The sequence below is a fragment of the Fundulus heteroclitus genome, chromosome 6 (genome assembly GCF_011125445.2).
Source record: "Fundulus heteroclitus isolate FHET01 chromosome 6, MU-UCD_Fhet_4.1, whole genome shotgun sequence".
Taxonomy (NCBI): Eukaryota; Metazoa; Chordata; class Actinopteri; order Cyprinodontiformes; family Fundulidae; genus Fundulus; species Fundulus heteroclitus.
In genome coordinates, this window is record NC_046366.1 from 18,917,187 (window position 1) to 18,944,574 (window position 27,388).

Below are 27,388 nucleotides of genomic sequence, written 5' to 3' on the forward strand. Positions count from 1 at the left end.
TCCTGCGTTGATATTACTGCTTGAATAGATCAACCAATGAAGTCCTTACATGTTAAGCAGAGGGATTATTGATGTTTTCCATTTTTCTTGCTCTCAACAAATGAAAGCTGATTTTAAATAATTTGATTTCTGAATACTATAATCCTGAAATCTGTATAACTCATTTGTGGTTTTGTTTTTTTTGTTTTTTTTGTTATTTTTAAAAGTCCTTGTAAGAAATTGTATCATTGTAGTTACATCAGGAAAACTCTAGTTACCACTGTTTCAAACAGACCTTTCATAAAGAGAATTAAAGTCACGTTCCATTGTTTATCTTTAAATGAATAATGTTTTAAATTTCCAAGTGTTTCATTAGAAATTGTTCACCCTTCTAATATAATAATTGAGCAAATTAAGAGTAGATTTCTATGACACAACTTTGTTCCATACTATGATGAAACATCTGCCTACCTCTATAGGACATTTGCTTCATTAAGTTGGTGCCTAAAGAAGGCTTTAGAGGAAAGTAAATAAAAAGCATTTTGTGTTAAAAGTCAATGAAAAGAAATTCAGCTTCCATTGAAAAAAACCCAAGTTTGTGGCTTCAGCAATAGTAATTCAGAAGATATTTGAGTAACTCCTATGTCTGGCCGAAGCCTAACTCGCTAAGCTGCGTCTCTGGCCGGTCTATTGTTTGTGTGCGCTCTGAATCTGCAGGCTTTACCGGCTTTCCTTTCTTCCCTAGGCGGTTCAGAGAGGCTGCTAGCTTCACATTCTCATCTCTCGAGCCCTTTTCCTCCATCCCCCTGTGTCCTGTTTACTCTCTGCAGGCCTGCGGCCGTACCACCTCAGAGAATCTCCAGACCACCAAGGTCCTGATGGCTGCCTCGGTTTGGTCAGTGATGGCCCTTGCCATGCAAACAACAGGGAGAGGTGCTGCATCTGATGGAGGAGTGGTGCTGTTGGTGGCTTTGTGGTGTATTTTATAAGACATAACTGAATAAATACATCGCTGATATATGTCATTCCGCTTTGGGGTAATGGACCTCTTGCACTTCTTCTGTGCTGCCCTGGAATTTGAGATTTGAGGCTTCGTGGCGGCTGATAACCATCTCAGAACCATGGAACCATTATGAGAAATAAATGGGATTTTACAGGGATGTTGGGGAAATCTAAAGAAGATGTTTCTCGCTTCAGTCTCACAGGCATCGAATGGAGAAAACCTTCTAGCGGATTCTACTGTTACATCTAGTCTTAGCTCTCGTTGGCGGGAGGTTTTCATACCAACCTTCTTAAATTCCCCTTATACCCATGAAAGTAATGGGAGATGTTATTTTTGACACTCTGAGAACGCTGGAGGGAGAGTTCATGTGGGCCTGGAAATATCCTGGGAGTCTTTCCAGGGTATGGGTTGCCCTCTGCTGGTCGGGGACCACTGTTCCCCTTTTCTCTGTCAGCAATGATGTGGTCAGTTTGCACCGCAAAAGCAAGCACAGCAAGCGCCATCATGGCATTTATTTTGCATGGGTGGTCCCCCTTTACATTGTTGAACCCAGTAACAGCAAGCTTTTCTTTTTTTTTTTCAAATATGTAAAGAAAGCGCTGGCCCAAATTTGGGCAATAAAACGATAGCTGTTGGGGTTAGTCTGCCTTTGACCCGTTAAAGCAAACAGCTCTGGCTAAGCAGGACAGGCCGTTTGTGCTCTGAGGGTTTTCTTAAAGAGAGCATTGGCAGGAGATTGTTTTCCCTCCAAAAGATCTGCCATTGTGGAGAGCTGAAGGGAGATGTTTTGGGCTCTTTTAAGGAGTCGCGATGACTATGAGTAAATTAAATTCTTGGAAAACAAGGCATGGAATATGAGTATGTATGTCTCAGCCACAAGGATAAAAACTGCTTGACTAATTTTCTCCTGAGTTTTGCAAAAGCGAGATCCTGTTTAAGGCAGTCAGCACAGCAGGGTGTTTTCCCGATGCTGGATTGTGCTGATGTGGACTCCAGTTATACCTTTCTGACTGTGGGAAGGATTGCTTGCTGAGGCACTGTGTGCATTGTAAGTCATAGATTTAAAGGGACAATTCAAAGCTTTTGGAGTGAGGTTCTGTTAAAAGGTCATGAGCAGTTAATGTCTCATCTGCTGTAGACAGCTGTGTTTACGTCTTCATCGGGAGTAACTAATAAATCTAGATTAGCTGGTCCTGGAGGGTGATGCCGACAGCAAATCTAAACTGGACTATTACAAACTTGTAATATGTTTCCTTGATGTATAAATATCAAAGAATTTTTTTTTGGAAAGTTGATTCTTGAATTGTATACTCTATCTTTATTCACAATATGGCTTGTTTATGGTCCTTTCACGCACACCGTAAATTATTTTATCTTCTAAATGTTGATTTTCATATTTCTACCTATGAGCTAATGTGAACAGAAACATATTTTTTACATACCGGTTTATTTTATATTCTTGTTAATGATTTTTGTGCACTTTTTGACAATTAGATGTGTTCGCACAGAGTTGGACCCAATTCCTAATTAAAGGAGTTTCTAATCATTTGAACATGTTTTGTTGATGATCTGACATAGAAATAATGCATAATAAGTTTTTATTCAAGTTTAATAGGGTGTGAGAGTTTTGTATTTTCAATTCTAGCATCCTAAAACAAATCCATTCTCAAAAACATTACGGTAGTTTATGCAAACTGTCGTAATGTTTTATCAACCTTCTAACTGTCATAATGTTTGTATACGGCACTTATTTAAAGCAAAGCCAATGGTTTTTCCCAAGAAATGAAGTTAGGAGGTGGTGCCGCAGCGATCCATTTCCTGTGTTAAAAACATTCTAAGAATGGGGCTTGTGAGATATTTCCAGTCAGAGTGACTGTCTAATATGAAAGTAAAGTGGTGATGGGAAGCAAAAATGTCTATGCAGTTTTACATTTTCTTTCTAGTTGGAAACGGTTTTCATATTCCGTTGTCACGGCCTGATTCACACACAAAGATCATTCATGGTGCACTGCCCCAACCCCCATTTCCTGTACATACAATATTTACTTTCTGTATAAGTATCCAACCCAATCCAACTGTGACAATGGCTTAGAGTTTCATAAAGAAGCTTTTATATAAAGCATTTTTGAGATTGGAGTTGTTTTAAAACTGTAGAAGTCCAGTTTGACCCACTTTGGACTCAGGTTTTGCCTCAGCCATCTGGGTTCATATCAAATGAAGACACCAAGAAGTGTAGGTACTGCAGTAAAAAATGGTAACTCCTCATATGCTTTTAACAGAACAACATACACACACACACACACACACACACACACACAAAAACTTTGGACCATACTTGTAATGTATTTGCTTGTATTTCATCGGAGATAAAAAAAAAAAAAAAAAAAAAACACGAAACTGTGTTCAGCATAAAATCAATCAATCTAATCTAAAATGTCATGTGTCTACCCTCCAAAAAAACAGGGTAAAATGTTATTTTGATGTAGGATTTTGTGTCTCCACCAATAGAAGGAAACACAAAGTAAAAGGCAAGAATCTATAAATGGTCTTTCCAGTTGAAAGATGGCTGAGTACTGCTTTTAAGTCTCAACAAACACAAAAAAAAGCCTGTTTTAGCTGAAACAAAACCTGGAACAGTGAGGGCAAAAAGGGTGGATTTGTGGCTCCTGACTTTAAAGTGTTTGTGTGAAGTCTTGAAGAGTCTGACAGGCACAGGATATGCATGGGCCATTGTTAGGTAGTTCAAGTGCTACCTCAGTGGTTTTAGCAACGACCACCCCCAACTCCTTCCCATCAGAGTAACACAAGTCAGAGGGGCTAACAAGACCAAAGCTTTTTGACTGCACTTTGTTTTAATGGTCACCTCTGCTTTTCTTTTTATGTGTAATTACATGAATACTCCCCATATGCTGTTAATTTATCAAATTGTAATTATTACTTTCTGTAAGTATTTACCAAATGAATAAATATCAGTCAAAAGCATAAAATAAACCCTTGTTACATTACCCTGAACTTTCATTAATTTTTTTATAGACCAAAAAAAATTGCACATAACTGTAACGTGAAAGAAAATTATACTTGTTTTTTAATCGCCATGCTTTTGTATTTAGTTCCTTCATTTGATACTTCTAATTAAAACCCAGTGCAACCAGTTGCCCTCGTAAGTCACATAGATGATAAATAAATTACTTTGATCCCTGTAATAATCGAGTTGTTCTGTGAAGGGCTCAGAGGTTTGCAAGAGGATGTTAGTGAACAAACAGCATGATGAAGACCAAGGAAAACATCAGACGGCTCGGGTTAGAGACGGGGAGCATTAAAATGCAGGTTTATGCTGTAAAATAGTTTCCCAAGCTTTAAACATTGTATAAAGCGGCGTGAACAATTAATCGAATCTGGCTTTGAGAGCAGCAAGAAGAAAGGCGTTTTTGAAAGGAAGCCATAAAAAGTCAGTTTTACATTTTGTCACATGCTTCATACACCAACAGGTTGGATTTTCTTGTCAGAAGGTTTCATATCATTGACTTATGTCAACAAAAAGCATAAGGCTGATCAAATTTTAGATGCTTATACTAAACTGCACCTTCATGATACAACTAGTCACAGTCATGTCAAGCAGACAGATATATGATCGCTATATTTGATTACTTATTTATTTTTATTTTTTTTTACATTTAAAGCCTAAATACTTATGTATTATTTCTAAATAACACATTATGTTACTTCAACTAAAACAAATGGCATTCTCCTGTTTTGCATTGTTTGATCTAAATTCAATTTTTCTTACCAAGGTGGCTTCATTTAAATTTGTCTGCAGGTTCCAGTTTTTTTTTTTGTTTGTTTGTTTTTTAGCAGTTCCCATCCAGGTCAGTGTGTACCGCAAACGTTGTGTTGCTCTATCACATCCAATCCCAGTTAAATACAGAGGCTTGTGCCTCTAATGTGAGAAATTTATGAAAACGATCCAGCTTGATGTTTTTGCAAGGCATTTCAAGTCTTCTCACAAATTCAGACTATATTTTCTCTTACATGATATTAGTATAATATTGATTTTATTAAAAAAATAGGTTTATTACAAATCTAACAAGTTTATTTATAGTGTTTTTTAGTTTAACAACAATCCTTTAAAAGTGCAATGGTAAGAGGGTGAATCATCGTCCAAAACTCCCCTGAATAGACACAGGCACAGTAAATCTTTTTGCTTGCACCGCCTGCCACACAACACATAAAACTTCTGCCTGAAAATGGGCTCTTTGTGTGGTCAAGTGAATATGGCCTGAAGAATGAACCGCAGCACTGTGCCTCTTTTCCTGTTTCCCTCTTCTAAAAGCAGACTGGCCTCAAACGAAGGCAGCCTCTGAAATGCCAAAACCAAGAGCAAACCAATGAGGAATTTTTAGCTCGGATCAGGTATCAGTTATCTAAAAAAGCAACTTACAAATTGACATTTTCCTCAGAATTAAAGTAGCTAGACAGTGAAATAAAGGCATATGCCTTGTAGTTCCATAATTCTTTTGCACATCATGTCTTTGTCAACGTTCCAACAAAGCTTCAGATAATCTCATCTTTCGCCTCACCTCGTTCTGACCCTCATCTCTTGATTTTCAGAGTTGTGTCTTTTATCTGCTCCTGTTTCCAGCTCCGTTGTGGGAAACATTTAACACTACAAAAGCAGCGGTCTTATGAGTTGCCATTTTGGTGCCTTCTTCTTTTTTCTGTGTTTTTGTTGGCTTGACTCCCAAAAACTTGCTGTTTTTGGGAGCCAAGCAGAAAGCAGACCAAGGGTCTTTTATCCCCCTCAGCACAGCCCCTGTTGTGGAGAGTCGGCAGCTCAGCCCACCGATGACCGTGCAATGGGAGGGAGGGAAAAACTCTGTGGGTGGGATGGGAGAACATAACTGAGACATGTAGGATGTGGATGTCAGAAGCGTAAGAATGCCTAGAATGTTCTATAATGTATGTGTGTGTGTGTGTGTGTGTGTTGGGGGGTGCTGTCTTCACCACAGTGGACGAGGCAAGACAAAGGTGCACCAATGAAACATGACAGGAGCAGAATAAGTAGATGTCTGCATGGGTACAAAGTCAAGAAGGAGTTCATTGGTCTGGCTCGAGAGATTTGCCCAGATAAGCACACAGGCAGCCTGTTCTTACACTCGCTCAGACACACAAGTGTCATATTCACCCAAAGCACGCATTTATTTTGCTTGAACAAAAGCTCGGCTCCTTTTATTGCCTTCAGCAAAGTCTGGTCTGTATGAGTTATTCTATGAAGGAGTGAAGGTAATACACACAGAAAGAGGTGAAGCATCGAGCCTCTCCGGACAACAGAGGCCTCTCAGTGGGGCTGGCAGAATGAACTGAGACCCCATGCAGGTCTAGGGATGAGCCAGAGGGATGAATTAAAAACAACATGCGATGGAAATGGCTCCACTGTAGGACCGCCTGTCCAGTAGTAGGGCCCAACCCGGAGGTGATATGGAGCCGAGCAGATGACCCAGCAGCAGGGGGACCTCTGAGATCATTGAAGGCTTCAAGCATGGCTATTTGATCAGAGTGGAAACCACTGAATGAAAACATTGGATAAAGCAAGCTGCTGTGTTTTCCCTCCTTGTCTGGGAATCAATCTGCAGGTGGGTGGGAGCTCTTTTCATTTTGAAGCTTCACTGTTATTGGGTAATAATACAAACCCCACAGAGGCTGTGTGAAACTGTACTAATCTTGACAGGCATTGTGTCTCATAAAGTTGCAATATAAAGAAATTTTGACCATTTCACACACAAATATTTTGTCATTAAGGAAAATGTATATCTTCTGACATTTCATCAGGTAGGAGCAGTGAGAGACAACCTGAGACTCTTTTGGATCCTCTGCTATCTATTTTTATAAACATATTTTTTGGCAACAAAATGTTCTGACATTTCATCAGGTAGGGGCAGTGAGAGGCAACCCGAGTGTTCGTTCCCGTGAACCTCAATCTTAGTGTGACCACAGCACACAGTTTAATTTAAAGTCCTATACAATTTTATGAACTCCACATGTTTACATTTGTGCTAGTAGGTCAGAAAAGTTTTTTTTCACTCCCAAACAAGGTGTTGGAATGTAATTTAACCTTGTCTGCAAGGTGAATTTCCACGTTACTTCCACGTTACGTTCAAAAGCACAAAAATCCATCTAAAATAAAATACAAAATGAAATGTTTTTTTCTATGTCATGTTGTGACATAGAAAAGAGCTTGGGAGCTGCATGATGAGATGAATGATAATTAAATAAATCAAATAACAAACTGACAGGCAGGGTTGGTAAAGACAAAGACCAGGAAAGCACACTAGGCTGACCAGAACAGGAGGTAGCATAATGGAGGACCTGACAATAACTACAGGATGTTTACATTCACAAAATTTCACGATCAGATTGAAAAAATTTTCTAAATAATAATCAGTTTGTATTGTGTATGTGGGCACACAGTCAATTAATCCGATCGTAATTAGCGTTTATATGGTTTTATTCTGACATGCACAGTTATCAAATTTCCCTAAAAAAAACACAGAAGAAGAACTTCTGTCTTTGCTGAACGACAACAAATATCAAAGAAAGCACTAATATACAATTTAATTTGTCTTCCAAGCACCCAGGCTGGACTTGACCGGTACAGGAGGAAAACAGGACCTAACAAGAATACAAAACCATAATGAATGAACATACTATGACAAGATAAAGTAACAGAACTAAAGACAGTCAGGGTGGGAAGATAAGGATTTAACTGGAACAATAGTAACTAACTAAATCATAAAGAGCAGCATACTAAATGAGGACTGGAAGTTAACCGAATCAAACTAACCAACAATACTAAAAGTTGGAAAAACAGAAAGATGCTCGATCCCCAGGAGCTCAAACTATCAATCAGCAAAACCTGGGGATCTATTTTTTTCAGTGTGAGATTATGCTCCAATCAGAGATGAATTTATTTAAAAATATTTACCAGGGCTGTCAATAAATGTGACCACCACTGTGTATTACTGTAGTAAGTTGGAGAACAAAGAAAGGTAAAGATTGGGGTAATTATTCTTTATTTTGGCCAATTGTCTCAGAGGAAATTTTGTTCTGTGTAAAAAGGAATCAGTTATTAGTCTATGAAAATCAAGTTGCTCATCAGTTGTCATTTTCATTGTTCCCAATCGTTTCTATAAACCCATTTTATGGAGGCCAAAAGCCTATTTTTAAGGACAACAACCCAGAGCTTAAATACTTTACCAGTGAACAATAAACGTGTATCCTGATTGCCTGACTAAAAACAATATATATATATATATATATATATATATATATATATATATATACATAAAGGGTATAAAAGGTTTCCAATATATAGATTGTCAAACCTTCTTTTGCTTTTACATATGTACTTGATAGGGTGACCTGAGTTTGATGTTTATGCTCTACAAATGTTGCAAACCATATCAAAATATATCATACAGTTGAAATTATTAACTGTTGTGTTCATGAGTAGTTTTATTTTTTTTTCTTTATATCTGCTCATTGTGACACATCAACCTCACAAACCAAGTAGCAGCAGTTTTAAGCTGTCTATGACTATTGATATTGATATCAGTGATGGTCATGTGTGAATCCTCTGGGGAAAGCTGTGAGAGGATAATTGGACGTTTTTATTGGAGGCAGGCCACAGTGGTGTAAAAAACAGATCAGTCACTCAGCGTGTTTCCACCACTGGACTCGACGACACGTGTAGCGCTATTAACTGAACATAAACGTGGTCTGGTCCCTACCCCACCCTCCCTTCTCATGCACAAATCAGAACCACCTGCCCAGGGCCCTGAGAACTGCCTGGTCCTCTCCACGGAGCTCCGGTGAAAGAGAGCATGGCTTGTTTGGACAAACGTCAGGGACAGCTACAGGGGCTCTCAGATGAAACGAAGAGCACAGAGAGGGAATCTCGCCCTTCACGTAGCCTCTTTCAACCCCGAGCCTCATCTCTCCCCTTTTGAGCTGGACCCAATGTTTTTTAATTACATCCAGGAAACTCCTGTTACAAAGGACACTTTCTTAGCCAGTGTGGTGGGAGGTTGTGTGAAGTTCGGGGGGGGGGGGGGGGGGGGGGTCACCCTCTGCTTTTTTCTGAGTCGGTGTGGGTGGTAGGCGTATCAGCTAACAAACTGAGAAGGTTTCCACCTGGAGATCCAGGTTAACACTGAGAACCTTCTTTCCCATACCCAGGATGGCACCAGGTTTTGAAAAAATTGAAAAAAATACAATAAATAATCAACAGCACACAATTGCTGTAGCTGTTTCTCCATATCTAGTTTATCCACACTCTGTTCTAATACTTGTCTAAAAAAAGTATTGCATTATAGACATTCAGAAATATTTCCAAACTTTTTTGTTCACTTCCCTGGTCTTTGCTCTGGTGGTCTCTAACTGACAGGAACTCAGGCACTGTTTGTTATCTTTTGGTCCAATAAGTCCATCTGGTTTTGATTTGGCTCCTTGCAATCACCCCCAGAGATGTGGATGGAGGGGACTTACGGGTGAGGTAGAGTGGTGGAGGGGCAGCTCTTTTTCTCTCTCTCTCTCTCTCTCTCTTCTTAAATTGGATTTCTCACCATTCCAATATGGGCCTTGGGATGGAGCAATAGCACGCAGTTAGCTTCGAACCCTCAGGCTTAAGAGAAAGACAGGAATGGGAACAAAAAGGGGAGGGGAAATTCCTCAGGGGAAATTAGTATCACCTGTTTTGCTCCACAATCGGCATGTTCTCAATCAGATTCTCTCTGCTGTTATTTGTTTAAAAGAGGAATGTGTGAACTCCGTCTGAACCATCCCAAACATAAAACCTTTGGTGTCTGATGAATTAAATGATGTGTGAAACAGACAAATCCTAGACTAAACAAACAGTTAGAGATTGGAAATGTTTGTGGAAATTTTTGGAAATTCATGCTCCCAATGTTATATTTAACATTTTGCCTAAACTGTTTATTTGAAATACCCATTCACAACAGCAAGAGTCATAGATTTTGCAAGGGATAATACACTGTGCTAGGATTTGAAATTCATATTGTATGTAAATGCTTACAATTATCTATAAACATGCTGAAGCTGTTTGTAAGAGTGTGGAACCGGTAATATGCCATAATCTTTGATTTGTTTTTAATATTGGTTATTTTTTTCTATTTCACTACATTGCTGTTTGCAAATATGTCTGTTTGTTTTATCTCAAATGTGTGTATCAGACCACTAATTAACTTTGAAACATAATAAAACTTCTAGAAACTATTTCACTTTATTTCTTTAAGCTGTAATAGAACATAACAACCAAGAAGCAGGACATCAACAGATTCCTATCTAAGAAAGAAATTACTTCTTTGAAGAACAAATACTTCCAACACACACGATTGGTAACCCCGGATTTTAAACCTTTTTAAAAGGTTAGTTGGGGGAAATGCCTCCAAGCTGGGGACTTTGAAGACAATCTAGCTGCCAAAGATCTCCGGGTCAAGCCACTGAAAACAAAAGCTACTTTGGTGATCATAACATCATAAAACAAGGCAAGACTTTGTACCCTATACCTTAGGTATATTTTATGCTCTACTAAACATCATTGGGAACATCTAGGATTTAGAGTCAATAACGTTATGAAAGTAGATGAAGTGGTTTGGGGCAAATATAATGGATATTTATGGTTTTCAGAAGAGAAAGTAGAAAATCTAATGGTTAAAATATACTAGTAGTCGGTTATGAAGGTGGTCTCATGCTGTGGTGTATCATATCAGACATTAACTACTGAAACTTTCCAGAATAAAAACTAAAATAAATTCTTGCTTATGGGCAATGCATAAGACTAATTTATAGGCATGGGTCATACATTAAACTGCAAGTACATTTCTTTACCATAATCATTTTAATGTGCGTGAATAAAAGTGTTTAACTTTATCTTTGGGTGGAACAGTTTGCTTTTGTGGTACTTCTGTCCAAGGAATACCACAAATCTTTTGGTACTCACAAGAAAGTCTGCAACAACTAACCCTGTGCCCCTTTCCTTTTCAGAATAAGATTGTCTAGTCTTTTAAAGAATAAAACAGGCTTAATGTAAAAAGAAAATAGTAAATTTAGGTTTTACACATCTTGCTTAATATACATAAATAACTTTGTCCCTCCATATATACATTTTCCCAACATCATCACCAGCCCACACATTCAGTTTATTTTTTTCAAGTCACACTGGTTTTTAAATCTGTTTTCATGTCACTTTATTCGGCTTTAGCAGTCAGTTCTGCTCCAATCCGAGGACAGATGGTGCACAGTCAAAGACTGTCTATAATTATTGGGAAACTTGCTCAGTATAACTTGTTTTCCTTTTAGACGTCAGGTTAGGTGAAGTTGTGATATATTGTGATATATTGTCCAAATATGTAATATAGATTAAGTAATATCTATATTACATTATATAATGCCATTCTTCAGAAAATATAAGAAGCACAAAAAAACTGTTTAAAGTGGTTTGTTTAATCAAATGTGCACACTTTACAATTACATGCTGAATTTGTTAACACTCAGTGAACACAACTTCAATTTACAAGCTCATAGCATTTTGTCAGTCAACAAAATATTCATCATTAAGCTAAACTAAAACTACATAATGGCTGTCTGGTTAGGCAGTGGATTCTTTTTTAGTTTGCAAACCTTCACAGAAGGAAATCTAAAGGTTTTTTATGCATAAAAAGAGTCTACAAAAGCATCTGAGCAACCAGAAAGACTCAAGCGACATGACAGCTAAAATCTACAGAACTGTAAAAAAAGTAAAAGTAAAAAAAAAAAAAAAAAAAGAAATTACAATGGTGTGGGTCACATTTTAGCTTTGAAATGGGCTTACACAAATATATGCAACACAAACTAAACAACTATTTTTGGTTGGTAAGACATAAACTGTGTATCTGAACATACTTTTAACCTTTCTTAAGTTAAATATATGTTCTGAAAACAGACGCGGAAGACATGAAGAGACTCGACCATACAATCTGCCCACCAAACTAGATTAGTGAATTATCTTTGTTTGAATAAATAACATTATAAAGTGCAGTTACTATATATTCTAACAGCAGACATAAAAACTTTCAATTTCGCAATATTCACAACATTAACAGTGGGCCTACATCAATTAATTACTTTATTCTAAATCATTTACACACTGACTAAAAGGAATAGCCTATGTATGTATTAGATAAGTTAATTGCCGCAGGTTACTTTCACACACAGCACATTCCACATTTGTTAATAACCTTGAACTAAAATTCATCTTTTAATGCTTTAGCATAATCACACAGTAAACTATTTGGGTTTTTCTATCACCATGTTCTGACTTTATTATAATGGAATGCTCACTTGTCCATTTTGAATTTTGGCTCAGAAAAAAGGGACCCCATGTCGCATTATATTGTTTGGGGCACATGAAATCAGCAATTACTTATTTAAAAAAGTTCCTCAACAGTCTTCTATCACCCAACTGGAAAATGTTTGGTAGAAACTTAAGAAATGCAGTAGATGCATTTGATTTCTTTGAATTGTTGCATCTACCAATGACTGTGCTGAAACCTTTTATTAATAGTAAATCTTTTCCCCCACTGAACAAATGTTCTCAAACTAAAGGTTGGAATTTTCTAAAACATTCAACGTGATAAACACACATCTGCCTTACTTCAACGGTATGTGCTTCTGTCTTTCCCATTTTGATGAGCAGCTGCAAGAAATGGCCTTCACTGTGTCACGTCATATCCATGCCACAGGAAACAGGATGTGGTACACTGCTTATTAAAATTGCTTTCACTGATCAACTTAAAAAATAAATACATTTAGAAATGTAAATGTAACTGAAGTGTAACGTATACATAAGTCCTTCAGTTACATGTATTCCTTATAAATTGCGAGCCTGGCCAATAATTATGAGTGGACTTTGATAAAAACAACCATTTCCACATATAGGTTTTTGTGTTCACATAATTAATGTAGTTTTACTAATGCAAGATTTTCCTAACAATTGCAAAGTGAGATTATGCTACAGCAATAAAAAATTGTTTGTTTTAGATGCATTATTCAGAGTCTTGAGAAATATTGAGGACTTAGTTAAAATAGTTATTTGCTTCTATGCAATAACAGCAGAAGACCTTTTCTTAGCATGTCTAAGTCTTTTGCAAGGAACAAAGAAAGCTCCACAACACATCCTTTTTAGTTAGCTATAAACGAAAGGAAGCAATGTTTGAGAGTGATGCCTAAAGCCAAACGTCCAATTCTAAGGAAAGCAAAGATGGCACACAAATCAGCCTCAAGTATTAGATACATAAGGATTTCTCATATACTCGTAGCACCGGGTTTTTTTTTATTCTCAGAGACAGAAAATAATAAAACTAATAAAGTACAACTCAATGGCAGATCCATGACATAAAGTTTTAGAAGCAAATAAACATTATGAATTCCGCAAAAGCTGAATAACAGGAGCATTTCCAAAAAATAGATATTTGAAAACTAAAAAAAAGGATAATGCATGGCTTTACAAACTGGCAACAAATTAGAATAAACTAAGCCAGGTGAGAGTATTATGCACATTGTTAGAACATAGGGATCACATGACAGCAGAACATTTGTGGGGTAACCAGAATATCAGTCAAAATCTCAGGTTCTTAAATTGGATGTTGAGGAGTCTGGGAGATATTCATAGACAAAGAGGGTTGGTCCAAGTTGCCACAGCAGAAGCCATCTCGTTGGTGTCCAGGTCTGCAAAGAGGCATCGAAAAGGCTTTTTACAGGAGGTCTAAAAATGTCGTTTCTCAAAATAAAAATATAAAAATGATTCCATGGATGGATGGATGGATGGATGGATGGATGGATGGATGGATGGATGGATGGATGGATGGACATGCTCCCCATTACCTTAAATATCAATCAAGGGCACACATGATGATCGCCGTGATCTGCACATAGTTTTCTGTCAAAAAATGCAGAACATTGTGTAAACATTTATTTTACATATATTAGGTGAAGTCAAAAGACAATCGCTTCTTATCGAAGCCATATATTTATGTAAATATATATACATACATATGTATGTATGTATGTATGTATGTATGTATGTATGTATGTATGTATGTGTGTATATATATATATATATATATATATATATATATATATATATACATACATACATATGTGTATGTATATAGATTTATATATGTGTGTGTGTAACTTCCACTGTTTAAAATCTTGTTTCCTTGCCTGCTACAGTATGTACTATGATATAATGTAAGTAAATATTTACACCTAAATGACAAAACCTCCACTTCTGATTCAGAATTCCACTTAGCTCTGAAAATGAAGGATAATTCACTACGAGGAGCCAAAAATAGTTTTTCAGTCTTGTTCATCTACCTTTGTATACAGATGATGATGAAGAACAGGGTCGGACAACCAAGGATGCCTCAAGGCCTCACAAGCCCCCATCCTCCAGCTGATGAGAAACATGTTTTATCTTCATTAGATTTGAAAAAGCTCAGATCATACAGAGACACAACGCACTTACGTTTTATTTACAACAAGGAGTCTAGTGATAAAGTCTTTGGCTTCCTCTGATGTATCGCCAAACTCCTGCTCGTCAAAGTTCCACTGACAAGCCAAAATGTTGTTCAGAGTCTGATTGTCATCATCGCCAAGGAAGGGACACAGACCGCTCAGGCTGGCATTTGAAGAGAAGGGCTTTTTAGCAGGGATTCGAGCACAGCTGCGCGTGAATTTGTGTGTTTACCCACAGCATGTAAGTGATGACACCGAGGCTCCACATGTCTGTGTTGAACGACACAAAGTCGTAGTTGATGACCTCAGGGGCTAGAAACTCTGGAGTTCCAAAATTCACCTTTAATTTGTCCTGTGGTTTGTATCTGAAACAGGAGGTGATTGTTGCTCAAGCCGGGGAAATTTGACGTTTTTAAAATAACAGTGAAGCAATCAATAGATGAGAATCAGAATGCCAAACTTACATCCTTGCGAGGCCAAAATCAATGATCTTAATCTTGTTGGTCACTCTGCTCACACACAAAATGTTTTCTGGCTGGAAAGATCAGAAACATGAAACACGACCTTTCAATTATTCTCAGTAAATTAAATAATGAAGACTACTGGAAATGTTTTTCAACAACTACAATACCGATTAGTATTATTAACGAAGCATCAGATTTTAAACATCATCTGAAATAAAAGTAAATAAATTACATACTTATTTTATAAATTCAGATAAAGTGTTGGTTGCGCAATCCTACAGCAACAATGAAAGTGTCTCCCAAAGTTATCCTAGAAGGTTTCTGGTATGTGTAGCTAGTATTATTGCTTCATCCTCAGTAAGTGAGGCAGCATTGGAGCATTCACCTCAGGGGGAATGAATGCAGCAATCAGTGACTCAATGCAACCAGTTGGGTCTCCTTAGATAAAACAAATAATATGTCTGCCTGATTTGATAGAATTGACTTTGTAAAGTGCCTTAGAATGACGTGTTGTGAGCTAGAGCTGTATAGATAAACTGAATTGAATTGAAAACCTTTTAATATTATCTATAACGACCTGTCACTGACTAGCTAAAACAATATTTATATTTAGACTGTGAGTCCCCATAAACCTTGTCTGACTCTGGAAAACAAGCCAACTTTTGATTAATCTATCATAATTTTTTATATATAATAATTAAGATCAAAACAGAAAATCAGAAAGCAGTCCCACATCATGATGCAGCTTGCACAATATTCTGGTAGGACCTTTGGTAAGACGTTCTTTTCGCTATCACTTGATTTGTGTTCTTGTGTTTGTCCAGTGTGTCACAGGGTGGGTGGGAGACATTGTCCAAGATGGAGTGCAGCTTTGGCAGCACCCACCTCAGTGGATCCAGTTCGACTCCCACCACGTCATTGGTCTTACGGATGAGTTTGAGTCAGTTGGCATCCGTCACCCTCAGCCTTCTGCCCTAGTATCCACGGCAATGGATGACACTAGCCACCACAGACCCCAGCAGATGTTGCATGACCCCAGGAATTTCAGACAATAAAGACGACTCTGGCTCTTCCTCTAGAGGGAGTCAGTGTTCTTTGCCCAGTGCAGTTTATTATCAGTGTTCTCCCAGGTATCTGTGGTCCTGCACAACATCCACACTGTCCCTCTGGATGGACACAAAGGTACCGGTGCCTTGTTCCTTTGTCTGTGCCAAGTTGAGCTGCTCCCCCCCGTGTGACAAAGTTGACCACATCAGCCCTGTACTCATCCTCACCCTTGCTGATACATCTAACTGTGGCAGAGACTTCAGAAAACTTTTGAAGGTGGCAGATCTCTGTCCAAAAGTGGAGGTCCGTGGTGTAAACGGTGAAGAGGAAGGGGGAGAGAACAGCTCCCTGTGGGGCGCCAGTGTTGCTGTCCACTCTGTCTGTGGTGCAGGTGCAAATACTATGGTCTGCCACATACAGCCCAAAAAGTCTCATACATATTTAAATTCTATTTATTTTCACTTGTATCATTATTTCAATAAATATCAATATTTTGAAGAAATTCTGAAAGGTCCATAGCCTCCATCCCTGTTGATATCTTATGTTCTTTATTGGTTCTGTTATGTTTTTAGAAATTTTAATAAAATTATAAACTGCATTCCAAAGACCCTTTTTTAGAGACAAACTTTGAGGGAGACAATTTTTTTTTTTTTTTGTGGTATGGTTTTGCACAACACACAATTTTCTTTCAAAGCCACAAGCGACTAAATGTCTTGACAGTTTCACAAGTGTGAGAATTGGCAGAATTTGGTAATGTCATTAATATTATTCCTTCCACAGTTTGTGCTCTTTCAATTTAAGAGTGTATATTTTTTTTTCGGATACTCTACATTCTGATGTCACAGTTCAACCAGACCAGTGTTATGCTTGGATGTGTATTTATCTGCGTTACCTTTAAGTCCAGATGCAGTATGGACATTTTGTGCATGTACTGAAGGCCATCACAGATCTGCCTGATGAACACCACAGCATCCAGCTCCATTAAAGTGTAGTTTTCATCAATAATCCTGTCAAACAGCTCCCCTCCACCAACACTGATGTTAGAGACAAATACAAAAAATAAGAAAACAATTACATATACAACAAAATGTGTAGGTATTAAAACAAAAACACCAATACAAAAATAAAATCATTTCAGGAATTAAAATACTGAGCTAGTTCATGCTCTTAATTTATACATATTAGACTTATGTAGTGGGAATTAAAAAAAAAACTGTTCATACTATTCAAGCACAAGGATGATGTCATTCCTTGACTCATAAGCTGCATAGAGCTGGATCAGGTTGGCATGGTCCAGATTATTCATGACCTGGATCTCATTCTTCACCACGTCCTAGCAAAAACACAGGCACAGAAAGATGCAGAGGCAAATGAGAAGACACGGCCACGGGGACATGGACAGACAAGCACACAAAATGAGAGCTCTCAGCTGTTCTCTGTGAATGGAGACTGTGCATCTACTGGTCTAGGTCAGCTATTTCTCACCTCGGTGAGATGTATTCCCTTTGCGTCTGTTCCAGGAGTGGCCTAACAACATTCTAGTAAGCACTAAAAAACTCTAACGGGCCCCCGGGTTTTTTTTATATATATCGCAAGTGGCTAAGTTCTCATGGTAGGAGTAAAAATAGACCAGTTCAGCGTCATGGCAATGTGTCTCAGGTGTCGTACCTTTTCTTTCTGGCTTCGAGCTTTAATGACCTTCGCTGCCAAAGTGAGGCCTGAGGAGTTCTCAACACATTTGTGCACCTGACCGAAACGCCCCCTACGGAAGAGACAGGGAGAGAGAACAATGGGCTTCCTGCTCCTGCGCAGACAGTCAGCTGCTCTGTGGCGTGCAATGTATGCACCACTGCAGAAAAGAATCAGTTAATGATAAGACGGCGACAGTGTAGCGCATCTTTCCCATGAGAAATCAAGAAGTGATCCCTCCTTCTGGAAAGTACCACGACTGGTCTGTTATTTTATTCAACCTAAGCCGGCCTGCGTCTCTTCTTTGAAGACCCGGATTAACACTTAGTGATTAGCTACCAGCTGGCACTGCGGATCCAGTTTCACATACCAGCCGGTCTTGGTGTAAAAATAACTGCCGTGACTCTGAAGTTATGAACCATTGAGGAAAGGAAAAGAAAAGGGGGAGGGAGGGGAGGACAATTACACAATCAGGCCATAGTGGGGAATTGCCAACATCTTATTCGTGATTTTTGATCAGCAAATGAGCAATGTGAGTTTTTGCTTTTAACTTTTCGATAAGCAGGAAAAGAGGAAAAGCACTCACCCGCCCAGAACCTCTTGCCAGTTGATCGTGTAAAAGGTTCGGATCTGGTTGGGCTTAGCAGACACAATGCGATGATTAAAAGGAGCTGCCGGAGGAGGGGTGGTGTCTAAAGAAGGATGGGGATACAAGAGTAAAGATACTATCTGTTTTCACCAGTTATAAATAAGCCGTTAACATCCTTGTCTCTCTAATAATCAGCTGCTGTTGGCCTTTTACGAGTGCACATGCATCCATGGTTGTATTGGCATACCATGTACTAGCATGTTGTAATAAATATCAATTACCGATATGGTTGTTGTCTGTGTATTAAAGAGGAGTGGGTCAAGGGGCAGTTCAGTTGGTCATTCTGGCGCCCCGTGCATTAAGCCCAGAGGTCAGAAAAGCAGTTTGCTTGAGTTCAAGTCTCAAGTTCAAGACCCTGCTTCTCTCTGAGCTTCATTGTGTTGTCGAATCCAGATTAAGCATGCTGGGGATTCATTTTTGCATACACATCCTCTGAATTTTTTAACAAATAAATAATAATGATAATAATAACCACATGCTCACGAAGTAATACATTTTAATACATATTAATAAAATATTAAAAATAAAAGAGAAGAGAAGAGAAGATAATGCTACTATTATGTATTAGGGACGGGCATATATGCATAATAAATCCTAGACACTTACTATAAACCTTCAGTGATATTTGCTTCCTGAACCTTTACAGATGCATGTCTAAATGTTTTTGTGTGGAAGCTCTTTCCTCTTATTTGGTTGTAAATTATTTTTAATCTGTTCGTTTTGTAAAGCTATCAACAGTTACATAAAGTCTGAAATAGCACTTTGCATTTTTCTCAGAGGTCAATAATAAAGTATAAGTCTGTCTAATAGTCTCTCTCTCTCTAATGCTCCCAATCATTTTTGTTTCTTTCCATTATTTCATTAATGTGAGAATCACATCTTTGTCATCGTGCAATACCTTTTCACCTGAGCTCCACCTAACTCTCTGGGTGGTTTGTTTTACTATATTTTAGGTAGATGTTCCTTTTTTACATAAATCTTCAATGTCAAAACAGGCAACATCACCTTCAGCGTGACAGTCTGCATCCGCTTCAAGAGCTGGTTACACTTCCTCGAAAGGCACAATTTTTCGTTGCAAGTAGACTGCCACACCAGACAGTGACGTAACATGATTGTAAATATATAAATAAATTAAGTATAAAATCATATAAATCTTGCATATAAAGAATGTGTCCTTTTGTTTTGAAATTGTTTCAATTAAACCTAAAGCATCCATAACTAAGCACCACCGATTTTATCAAATCAAGTACACCCCAAAAGCCCTGTACATACAGAAATTTAAAGGGGGGATCTGTTGTCTTTATGAAAGTTTTTTCTGATCTGACCAGGCTGAAATTGTGGTTTCAGATGAATTCAGATCCTTTTCTAGATGTCATGTGAGATGCTCCCCCATTTCAATTACAACATCCTGAGTGAAACAACTTCAAATTTTACTGGTCATAACATTAGAAAATGAGCTACATTTGGAAATGTGTCATTTTCCAGTAGCATCACGCTTCACTGGCGTTGCCCTGCCTTAATGACGAAGGGTGTGACTCACCGATGAAGAAGCGCTCGGCATGATCATCTTCAGGCTTTTTTCCATCAGCATTTTCCTGTCTTTCCTTCTCCAGCTTTTCTTTAAGGTTTAACTGGATTTCAACCCCATCCGCCTTAAACATAGCCCAGTCTTCATGCTGTGACCCTTGATCATCCTCCTCGTCCTCTTTCTGCTGCTCTTCCCTTTCCTCCTCCTTGTCCTCTTGTGCCACGGTCATCTGGTCCTTCTCAGTCTCTGCGCATGGAATCGTGTCTGTGTGGTCGTCGCTGTGGATAAAAGACGATGGGGTTTGTGGGGTTGTTAGGTTTTGTCTCAATGCATGTCCTGTAGCTTTAGATACTGAAATTTAGGTGCAGTTTTGTCTTAACATAAAACAAGCACAAAAAACTCAAACGACCCAGCATGGCCTTTACAGCACAAATTTGAATGGAGACATATCTGTAGAGTTTATATGGCAGGTCATGGTTAACTGCGAATTTAAGATGTTGCAAACAAAAGGTTTTTTTTATTATTAATTCAAACTTTCATCCATGATATTAGGGTCATTATAAACTATTAGAGGAAAAACAAAATAGCAAGAGATATCTGATCAATTTGAATTCTTATCACAAAAAAAATCAAAAGAGAACATTCAAGTGATAAATGTCTTGTTCTTGCAGAAAATTCACCAAAATCTAACATCTTGTTTTGAAATAATCACATGTAAACATACTGATTGCTACATCTGTAGTCAAATTGAAATATCATACCTGGTAGCAATCTCTTCTTTTTTATCTTCGTTGGAAGCTGGCACCTCTGGGACTTCTATTTCTCCTTCAGCAGCAGAAATATCCTCCTTCTGAGGTTCCTCGGGAACTGCAAGCTTATCTTCTTCTTCTTCTTCTGCTTTCTTTTGCACTGCGTCGTCCACAGCTGTCTCTGTTAATGCAGCTTTGTCCTCAGGCTCCTCGTCAACTACTTGCTCCTCAGTAACATCTGTAACCTCGGGTTTCTCAGCCACAGCGGTTGGGGAATCTTCATGCACATAGTCCACCAGGTTGCAAGCGGGAGCCTCCGGTTGCTCTTCTTTATAGTTCACCCCGGCCTCCAGATCCAGCGGTGGGAACAAGTGACCTGACTTTTCTGTGTTTTCTCGGTTCAGTTTCTGCACTTCTTCAAGAAGCAAAGCTTGCTTCTTTGGCGAGATATTATCTACAAGAAATCCATACAGATTTCAAATTAATTCTCTAGGCGACTATATATAATGTACACCTCTCTTATATATGAATAAGTTCAAAATAATTTTTAATTAGTATTGTACTGATACTAATTTTTGTGGTAGGTTTTACAATCTAGATTTTTTGTATTTTATGCTTTGACTTTGCTTAAAGAGACACAACATATCAACATATAAGAACAGCATTAGGAATATTCCTTCTTAACCTTCCTATTGTGAGTAATCAGTAATTGTATCATATTTGGAGCAGAAATGAGGTCACTCTCTGTGTGGAGGAAGACTAAAACAGGAAGAATAAAACAGAATTTAGCAATTTTGTAATTGACATATAAACTGCCTTTTCACATCTTTCTTTAACAATTAACAAGCTCTGTGTCTACTCCCCAGAGAATGTAAACCCTCTGAGATTTCCAAAAAGACTGCCAACATTTCCAAATCCAGAATGTACCGTGACAGGCCAAGGCTGAATGCTCAAAAGGATAAAACACATCACTTTTGCTACACTCTGTTTGGCCTTCTTGTTATCTGTAGAAAGCCTTTGAATCGGCTTGTTACTGAAAGGTGCAGACCATTAAACTTGCCTTGCCCTGCTCTATTTGCAGCCTGAGAGAGTACCAAACAGGTCTCAACATGGTGTAGAACATACAGCGTCACTTGAAATTACTTGTTACATCTCTGTGCTTCCTCTGACTCTGTGATTGTTACTGAAGAAAACTAACTTCCAGTCTTCCCTTAGTAACATTACACAACCTGAAACGTGTTGATACAGTAATCTACTGTCTATTATCACGGCTAATAAAGCTGAAAATCAACCATTTCTGGTCACCAGCCAGTCGTTGAGTACATCACTGTTTCAGAGTTTGAAGTAATTGAATGTTCTCCCTCCTGGAAAAGTTGCAAACTGCATGGAAAGAAGCCATTATAGTTCGTAATATATAAATATTTGGTTCATCTCACAACCTGCAACATCTGGAGGCTTCATCTTCTTTTGAACTTTCAGGCCCTTCTGGCTTAAACATGGCTTATCAGCCCCATCTCTGCCTCTGTGATCTTTTACCTGGGGAAACAAAGTACATGGTAAGTCCTGTAACCTGGATAATATCTGCAGATCATCGATGTCAATGATTATCACTTTATCCCTTATTGTATGTTAGGTGTATTCATGTCCAAAAAAAGCAAGTTTGCCCTGAAATGCTTGTTTCTCTTTTTTTTTTTATACTTTTTTTTGTTGCTTTTTTAAAAAACATCAAAACAACAATATGCAGATATTTTGGTTACATGCCTCATAACATGAAGAACAATACACCATGTAGCCACAATTGCAAAAGCGTATAGACGAAAACAAAAAAAAATGAAACAAGTTCTAGTGTGTGTACAGTTTGAAAGCACAAAAAACCTACAACGTTTCCACATTTACGTGATGCGAGGAAATGCTTTGGTCCGCGGAGCTTTATCTTGTGATAGGGCGGCAGAGAACTGGGCGGACATGCAGGAGTTATCTCTTGCTTCCCTTTATTGGCTTTGTTAGAAGTAGTTTTCTAGTAAAAAGACAAGATGGAAATGCTTGGTAGGGTTATAGCAATATACACAAAAGGGGGGCATTATTATTTTTTGTATAGTTAGAAATAGAAAAGGCAGATTTAAATGAAGCTAGTGGGTTGTGAAAAAGTATTTGTTCCCACAGTTTTTTTATTATTATTTGTCATGCTTAAATATTTCAGATCATCAAACTAAACTTAATATCAAACAAATACAACCTTAGACTTGTACAATGAAGAAATTCCCTATATGTCAACATGAAGTGGGTATAACAATTCTCAAAAGTATTATATCAAGTCCCAATCTAAAGAAATAGAAAAACAAACAAGAAATGGTTACAAAGCCATCCCTGAGTGGCAAACCTTCCCAGAAGTGATTGATCGGTCTATCAAAATCACTCTAAGAGCCTAACGCCGACTCATCCAAGAGGTCACAAAAGAAACCAGAACAACATCTACAGCAGTGCAGGCCTCGCTTGCCTTGATTAATGGTCACGCAATAACAAAGAGGCAGGGCAAAATTAAAATTAAAAAGGTGAGTGTGATGGTTTGGGGCTGCTTTGCTGATTTGGCCACTTTGTAAATTGATAGAGCTGCAAATTCTCCTCAGTGCCTGAAGGAGAATGTCCTTGCCTTCCGTTTGGTATTATAAACCTATATACGTGTGTGTTATGCAGCAAGACAATGATCCAGAACCCAAAACACACCCTCAAGTCCACCTGTGAATGACTTAAAAATAAAGAATAAATTGAAAAAAATTAAGGTTTCTTAAATCCTACTGAGATGTTGTAGCATAATGCTTAAAAATCCTTCAGTGAGGCTGAATTATTATAATCCTGGAAAGAAGAGCGGGCCAAAATTCCTCTACAGGAAGACTCACTGCCAGTTATCACAAACGTGTCATGGCAGCTGCTGCCACCAAGGGTGGTGCAACCAGTTAAGTTTAGAGGGCCATTACATTTTCACCTGGTAGGTTGCAGTTGTTTTTTTGTTTTGTTTTCTTCTATTAAATGAAGTTGTCATTTGCAAACTGCGATTTGTATTTATTCAGGATATCATTGTCTAATTTCAAAATTTGTTTGATCTGAAACGTGACAAAAATGCAGAAAGAAATCTGTATATATAATGTTTATCCAGCACTGTAGAATCCAATAAAATGAAGGTAACTGTATAGGTAAATAACAAAAACTAACAGACTGTTTTAAATAGTAAATGAAAGTTCACATAAAGTGCTGAAATTCGCAGAAATATGAAGTCAGACTTTCAATAAAAGACGTTGGAACACATGGGAGCACGTAGGAAAAATGCAAAGGACAGCCCTGACTAGCTGCCACAGTTATTGGACGTCAGCATGCACACACTGGCTTACATGATGGCAAGCCTCTGCTTACTCATGGCTGATGGATAGGTAGCAGCAGGACAGTGAATTTATAGCTTATCGCTTGTCGCACTCAGCAGTGGAATGTGATGCCGACCCTGTGTGGAAAATATTACAAGCGACTGCAGGTTGTTCTCCAAAAACTCCCAGCTGAATTGACAATATTAAACAGTCTTGAGATCAGGTTAGGATGGAACAACTTGTCTTAAACTTGAGGTGTCCTATATTTGATTTCCAATGTAGTGAGGTAAACAGAGAAGAGGGGTATGTTTCTTGCATTCGTGCTTACCTAGAGACAGTTGTGGGCTACAGAAATGGAAGATAAGAGAGTGTGTGCGGAGACCAAAGCAACACGGAATAAATGTCAAATATTTCACACCTCTGGCCGAGAAGATCGAGCATGCCCCCAGAGAAGCGCTCTGACGGCAATGGAAATTCATTTAAACACAGACCAATCATTCAGATCAGTTAGCGGTCTTAAAATGTTCCACAAAAAACTACATAACTTTTTTTTACTGCTTCTGCTTTTCTGTCTTTACTCAAAAGAAACCTCTGCAGCTATATCAGCGATAGCCGCACGCTAGTCTCTGAGTCTCAGCTGCTGCCAGGTAGCACTTAGTGACCTTTTAATAGAGTAATCACAGGCCGCCTAATTATAAAGACAGAAAGCTGAAGTCAGCTCTGGATGTAACTTCAGTGCCATGGGAAGATGTTTTAGCTTAAAGGGTGTAGAGTTTCTTTTTTTTTATGAAAATGTTTACCATGCTTACGTATCTCCACAAAACTGTAGACTGCAAGCAATCTCTTGGCATAGACATCAGATACTGTATGTTAGATTTGTGGGTCCGGACTCCAGATGGTTTGTGTGGAGTCTTTAAGAATTTGACAGGTACTGGATGTGTGGTTAGCTTTGTAAGGCACTTTAGGTGCAACCTCAGTAGTACAGCACAGACCACCAGTTTCTATGTTGGAGAACCCCTTTTTGCTGAGAGTGCAGTGGGGTTTGTCTCAACTCGCGTCACATGTCTAGAAACTGAGGTTTTTGCAGATTCTTTGCAAAACTACTCAGTCTCGGTCAAGTTGGACCTGTAAGCACAGATTCATACGCCTTGACATGAACAAGTTTATTGTAGCTCTGAAGGTGAACCACCAAACCAATCTGTTGAGGCTCCTTACGAGTTTTCTCCAAACATTGCCCTGCATTTATCGCCATCTATCCTCCCATCAACTCTGCCCAGCTTCCCTGTCCCCAAAACATTATGATGCCACCTATGTATCTTACCATGAGGATAGCGTGTTCAGGGAGAGGTCATGTTGGTTTTCTTGCCACATACGTGCAAAACTGTCTTCCACATTTTAGTTTTAATTTTTGGTTTTGGTTTCTTTCAACCGTGGCATCACTGTTCGATCAAGGCTGGCGTGCACGGCGGATAGTCAACACATTTTCCAGGCACTGGTATAGCTATTTTCTAACTCAGTTGTAGCCGTTTTGCAGTGTTGGTTAGGACAAGATGGAGGGCTAAGACTAAGAGTGCAAGAACAACATGTACAAAGAAATCTGAGTGGTGAGAGAAACCGATGACCAAAAGAGAGAAGCTGAGAAATCTGAATCAATATGAATTGTTGACGCATGGTAAGCTGAGGGGGGTTAAAAAAAAAAACAACTGTCCCAATAAAAAAAAAAATGTGCAAACCAGGCTACTCGTATTTATTTCTATCCAGGCTTCATACTTGGACTTACTCCTCATTCAGGCTGCCCCCCTCTGTGCCTCATGCAAAGGAAGCCACACTGCACAGAGCACAGGGAGGGAGCTAGCAGCAATAAACCTGAGTTAAATAAGGACTTTATACATGTATCATATTCAATGTGCAGTAGGAAATAAGTTGGGGGTTAATAAACTATATTCATTTCCCTTTGAATATATCTTGGAAGTTGTTACATGTAACAGCCCAGAGGCGACCTGTTTACCCCAGCTTATTATACACGGGGGAAAGACACACAAAAGGCAATCCATTAATGAGCAACAACACAGCTGGTAATTTCTAGTGCTGAGATTATTTTCACTTGCTTTACTACAGAAAAACACACGCTACCGACACATAACTTTAAACAGAGCTTTAAGCAATGTTCTGCGTCCAATACGGCGACGAATCCTCGAGCAAAATACACAAATGAGCAGATCGCACCCCTTGAAACATAAAAAAACCCTTATAGGCTTACTTCAGACTTTACAAAGACTGAAGTTGCCCAGAATGTGACGATACACAGCAATGAGCTACATTAAACATCCATTTAGGTTTGCCCACCTTTTCAGGCCTCTTTGTTATCGTCTCTGGGGAGGCCTTCCTTTTAGCTGCTTGCTTCCCTTTACTGTCTTTATGCCTGGAGGCCTTTCGAGTTGCTGGACCTTTGAACATCATCTCCATCACCTTCGAGCGCTTCACCGTCTCGCCGATAAAGCTGATCACCTGCTGCATGCTAAGGACCAGCTTCTCCATCCCCTCCAGCTTCTGAGCCTGCTGCTCAGACCGCTGGTTGACGACCGACATGATGGTGCTCATCTCTTGGCAGATCTCCCGCACCTCCCGTCCCATCACCTGGGTCTGGTTCACCATTCTCGGGGAAAGATGGATCTCCTCTTTGTCCACCTTGATCTGCTCCATATCCTGTTCAATGTCATCGATTTCTTGAGACATCCCATCCAGTCGACTGAGGACTTTTTCTTGAATGTTGATGAGCTTGTCCATCTTGCCGCTGAGGGATTCAATGCGGTTTTGGATGATGTCGAACCCTGCATTACCGGAGTCTCCCACTGCTTTCATGACCAAGGAACTCATGGCTTCCCGTGATACAAAAGTCACCTCAACACATCGACTTGGTAGAACAATCGTTTAAGCAAGGTCCTTGAAACAGATAAAAATACTTTCGGTAAAATTGCTGCCAGTTCCACAGCAAAAGGGGGGGGGGAGAAAAACTAGAAGAAATCCCCAAAATATTCCAGGTACAATAACTAGCAACCTATAAAACAACAAACAAACAAACAAAAAAAGATTTTTAACTAAAAGATATCTCAATCAGGTAAATAAAAAGTCACCCCTCTGCCCTTCTCCTCTTGATATGGTATTAAGGATAGAATGAGTTTGGGGGGGGGCCTAAATGCAAATAGTCAGCCTACGTCAGCAGGCTTCAAGTTTTGAGGGAGGGGGCTTGGCAGTGGTTGGGTTATGAGACATTTGAGAGGCTTTAAGTGCTAACCCCACCTCTGTGCACTTGCTTGGGTAGGTGACAAAATGATCAGTGTACACAGTACTT

General features: G+C 38.8%; 1 protein-coding gene across 2 annotated transcripts; it reads right to left on the reverse strand.

Moving 5' to 3' along the window:
- Nucleotides 1-11,479: 11,479 nt before the first annotated feature.
- mylk4a (myosin light chain kinase family, member 4a) lies at nucleotides 11,480-27,208 on the reverse strand. Of its 2 annotated transcripts, XM_021323081.2 has the most exons (15): nucleotides 26,383-27,208; nucleotides 22,560-22,697; nucleotides 22,120-22,216; nucleotides 20,693-21,134; nucleotides 19,944-20,209; nucleotides 18,341-18,446; nucleotides 17,734-17,827; nucleotides 17,289-17,398; nucleotides 16,958-17,099; nucleotides 15,019-15,089; nucleotides 14,791-14,919; nucleotides 14,565-14,717; nucleotides 14,414-14,492; nucleotides 13,919-13,973; nucleotides 11,480-13,762 (listed from the first exon to the last, which is right to left on the reverse strand). In XM_021323081.2, the coding sequence occupies exons 1-14, from the start codon at nucleotides 26,911-26,913 to the stop codon at nucleotides 13,920-13,922; spliced, it is 2,412 nt and encodes an 803-aa protein (XP_021178756.2). In that variant the 5' UTR covers nucleotides 26,914-27,208; the 3' UTR covers nucleotides 11,480-13,762; nucleotide 13,919. The 2 variants fall into 2 exon arrangements, with proteins under 2 accessions (XP_021178756.2, XP_012731139.2); XM_012875685.3 differs by lacking the exon at nucleotides 22,560-22,697 and having other exon boundaries at nucleotides 26,383-27,207.
- Nucleotides 27,209-27,388: the final 180 nt, after the last annotated feature.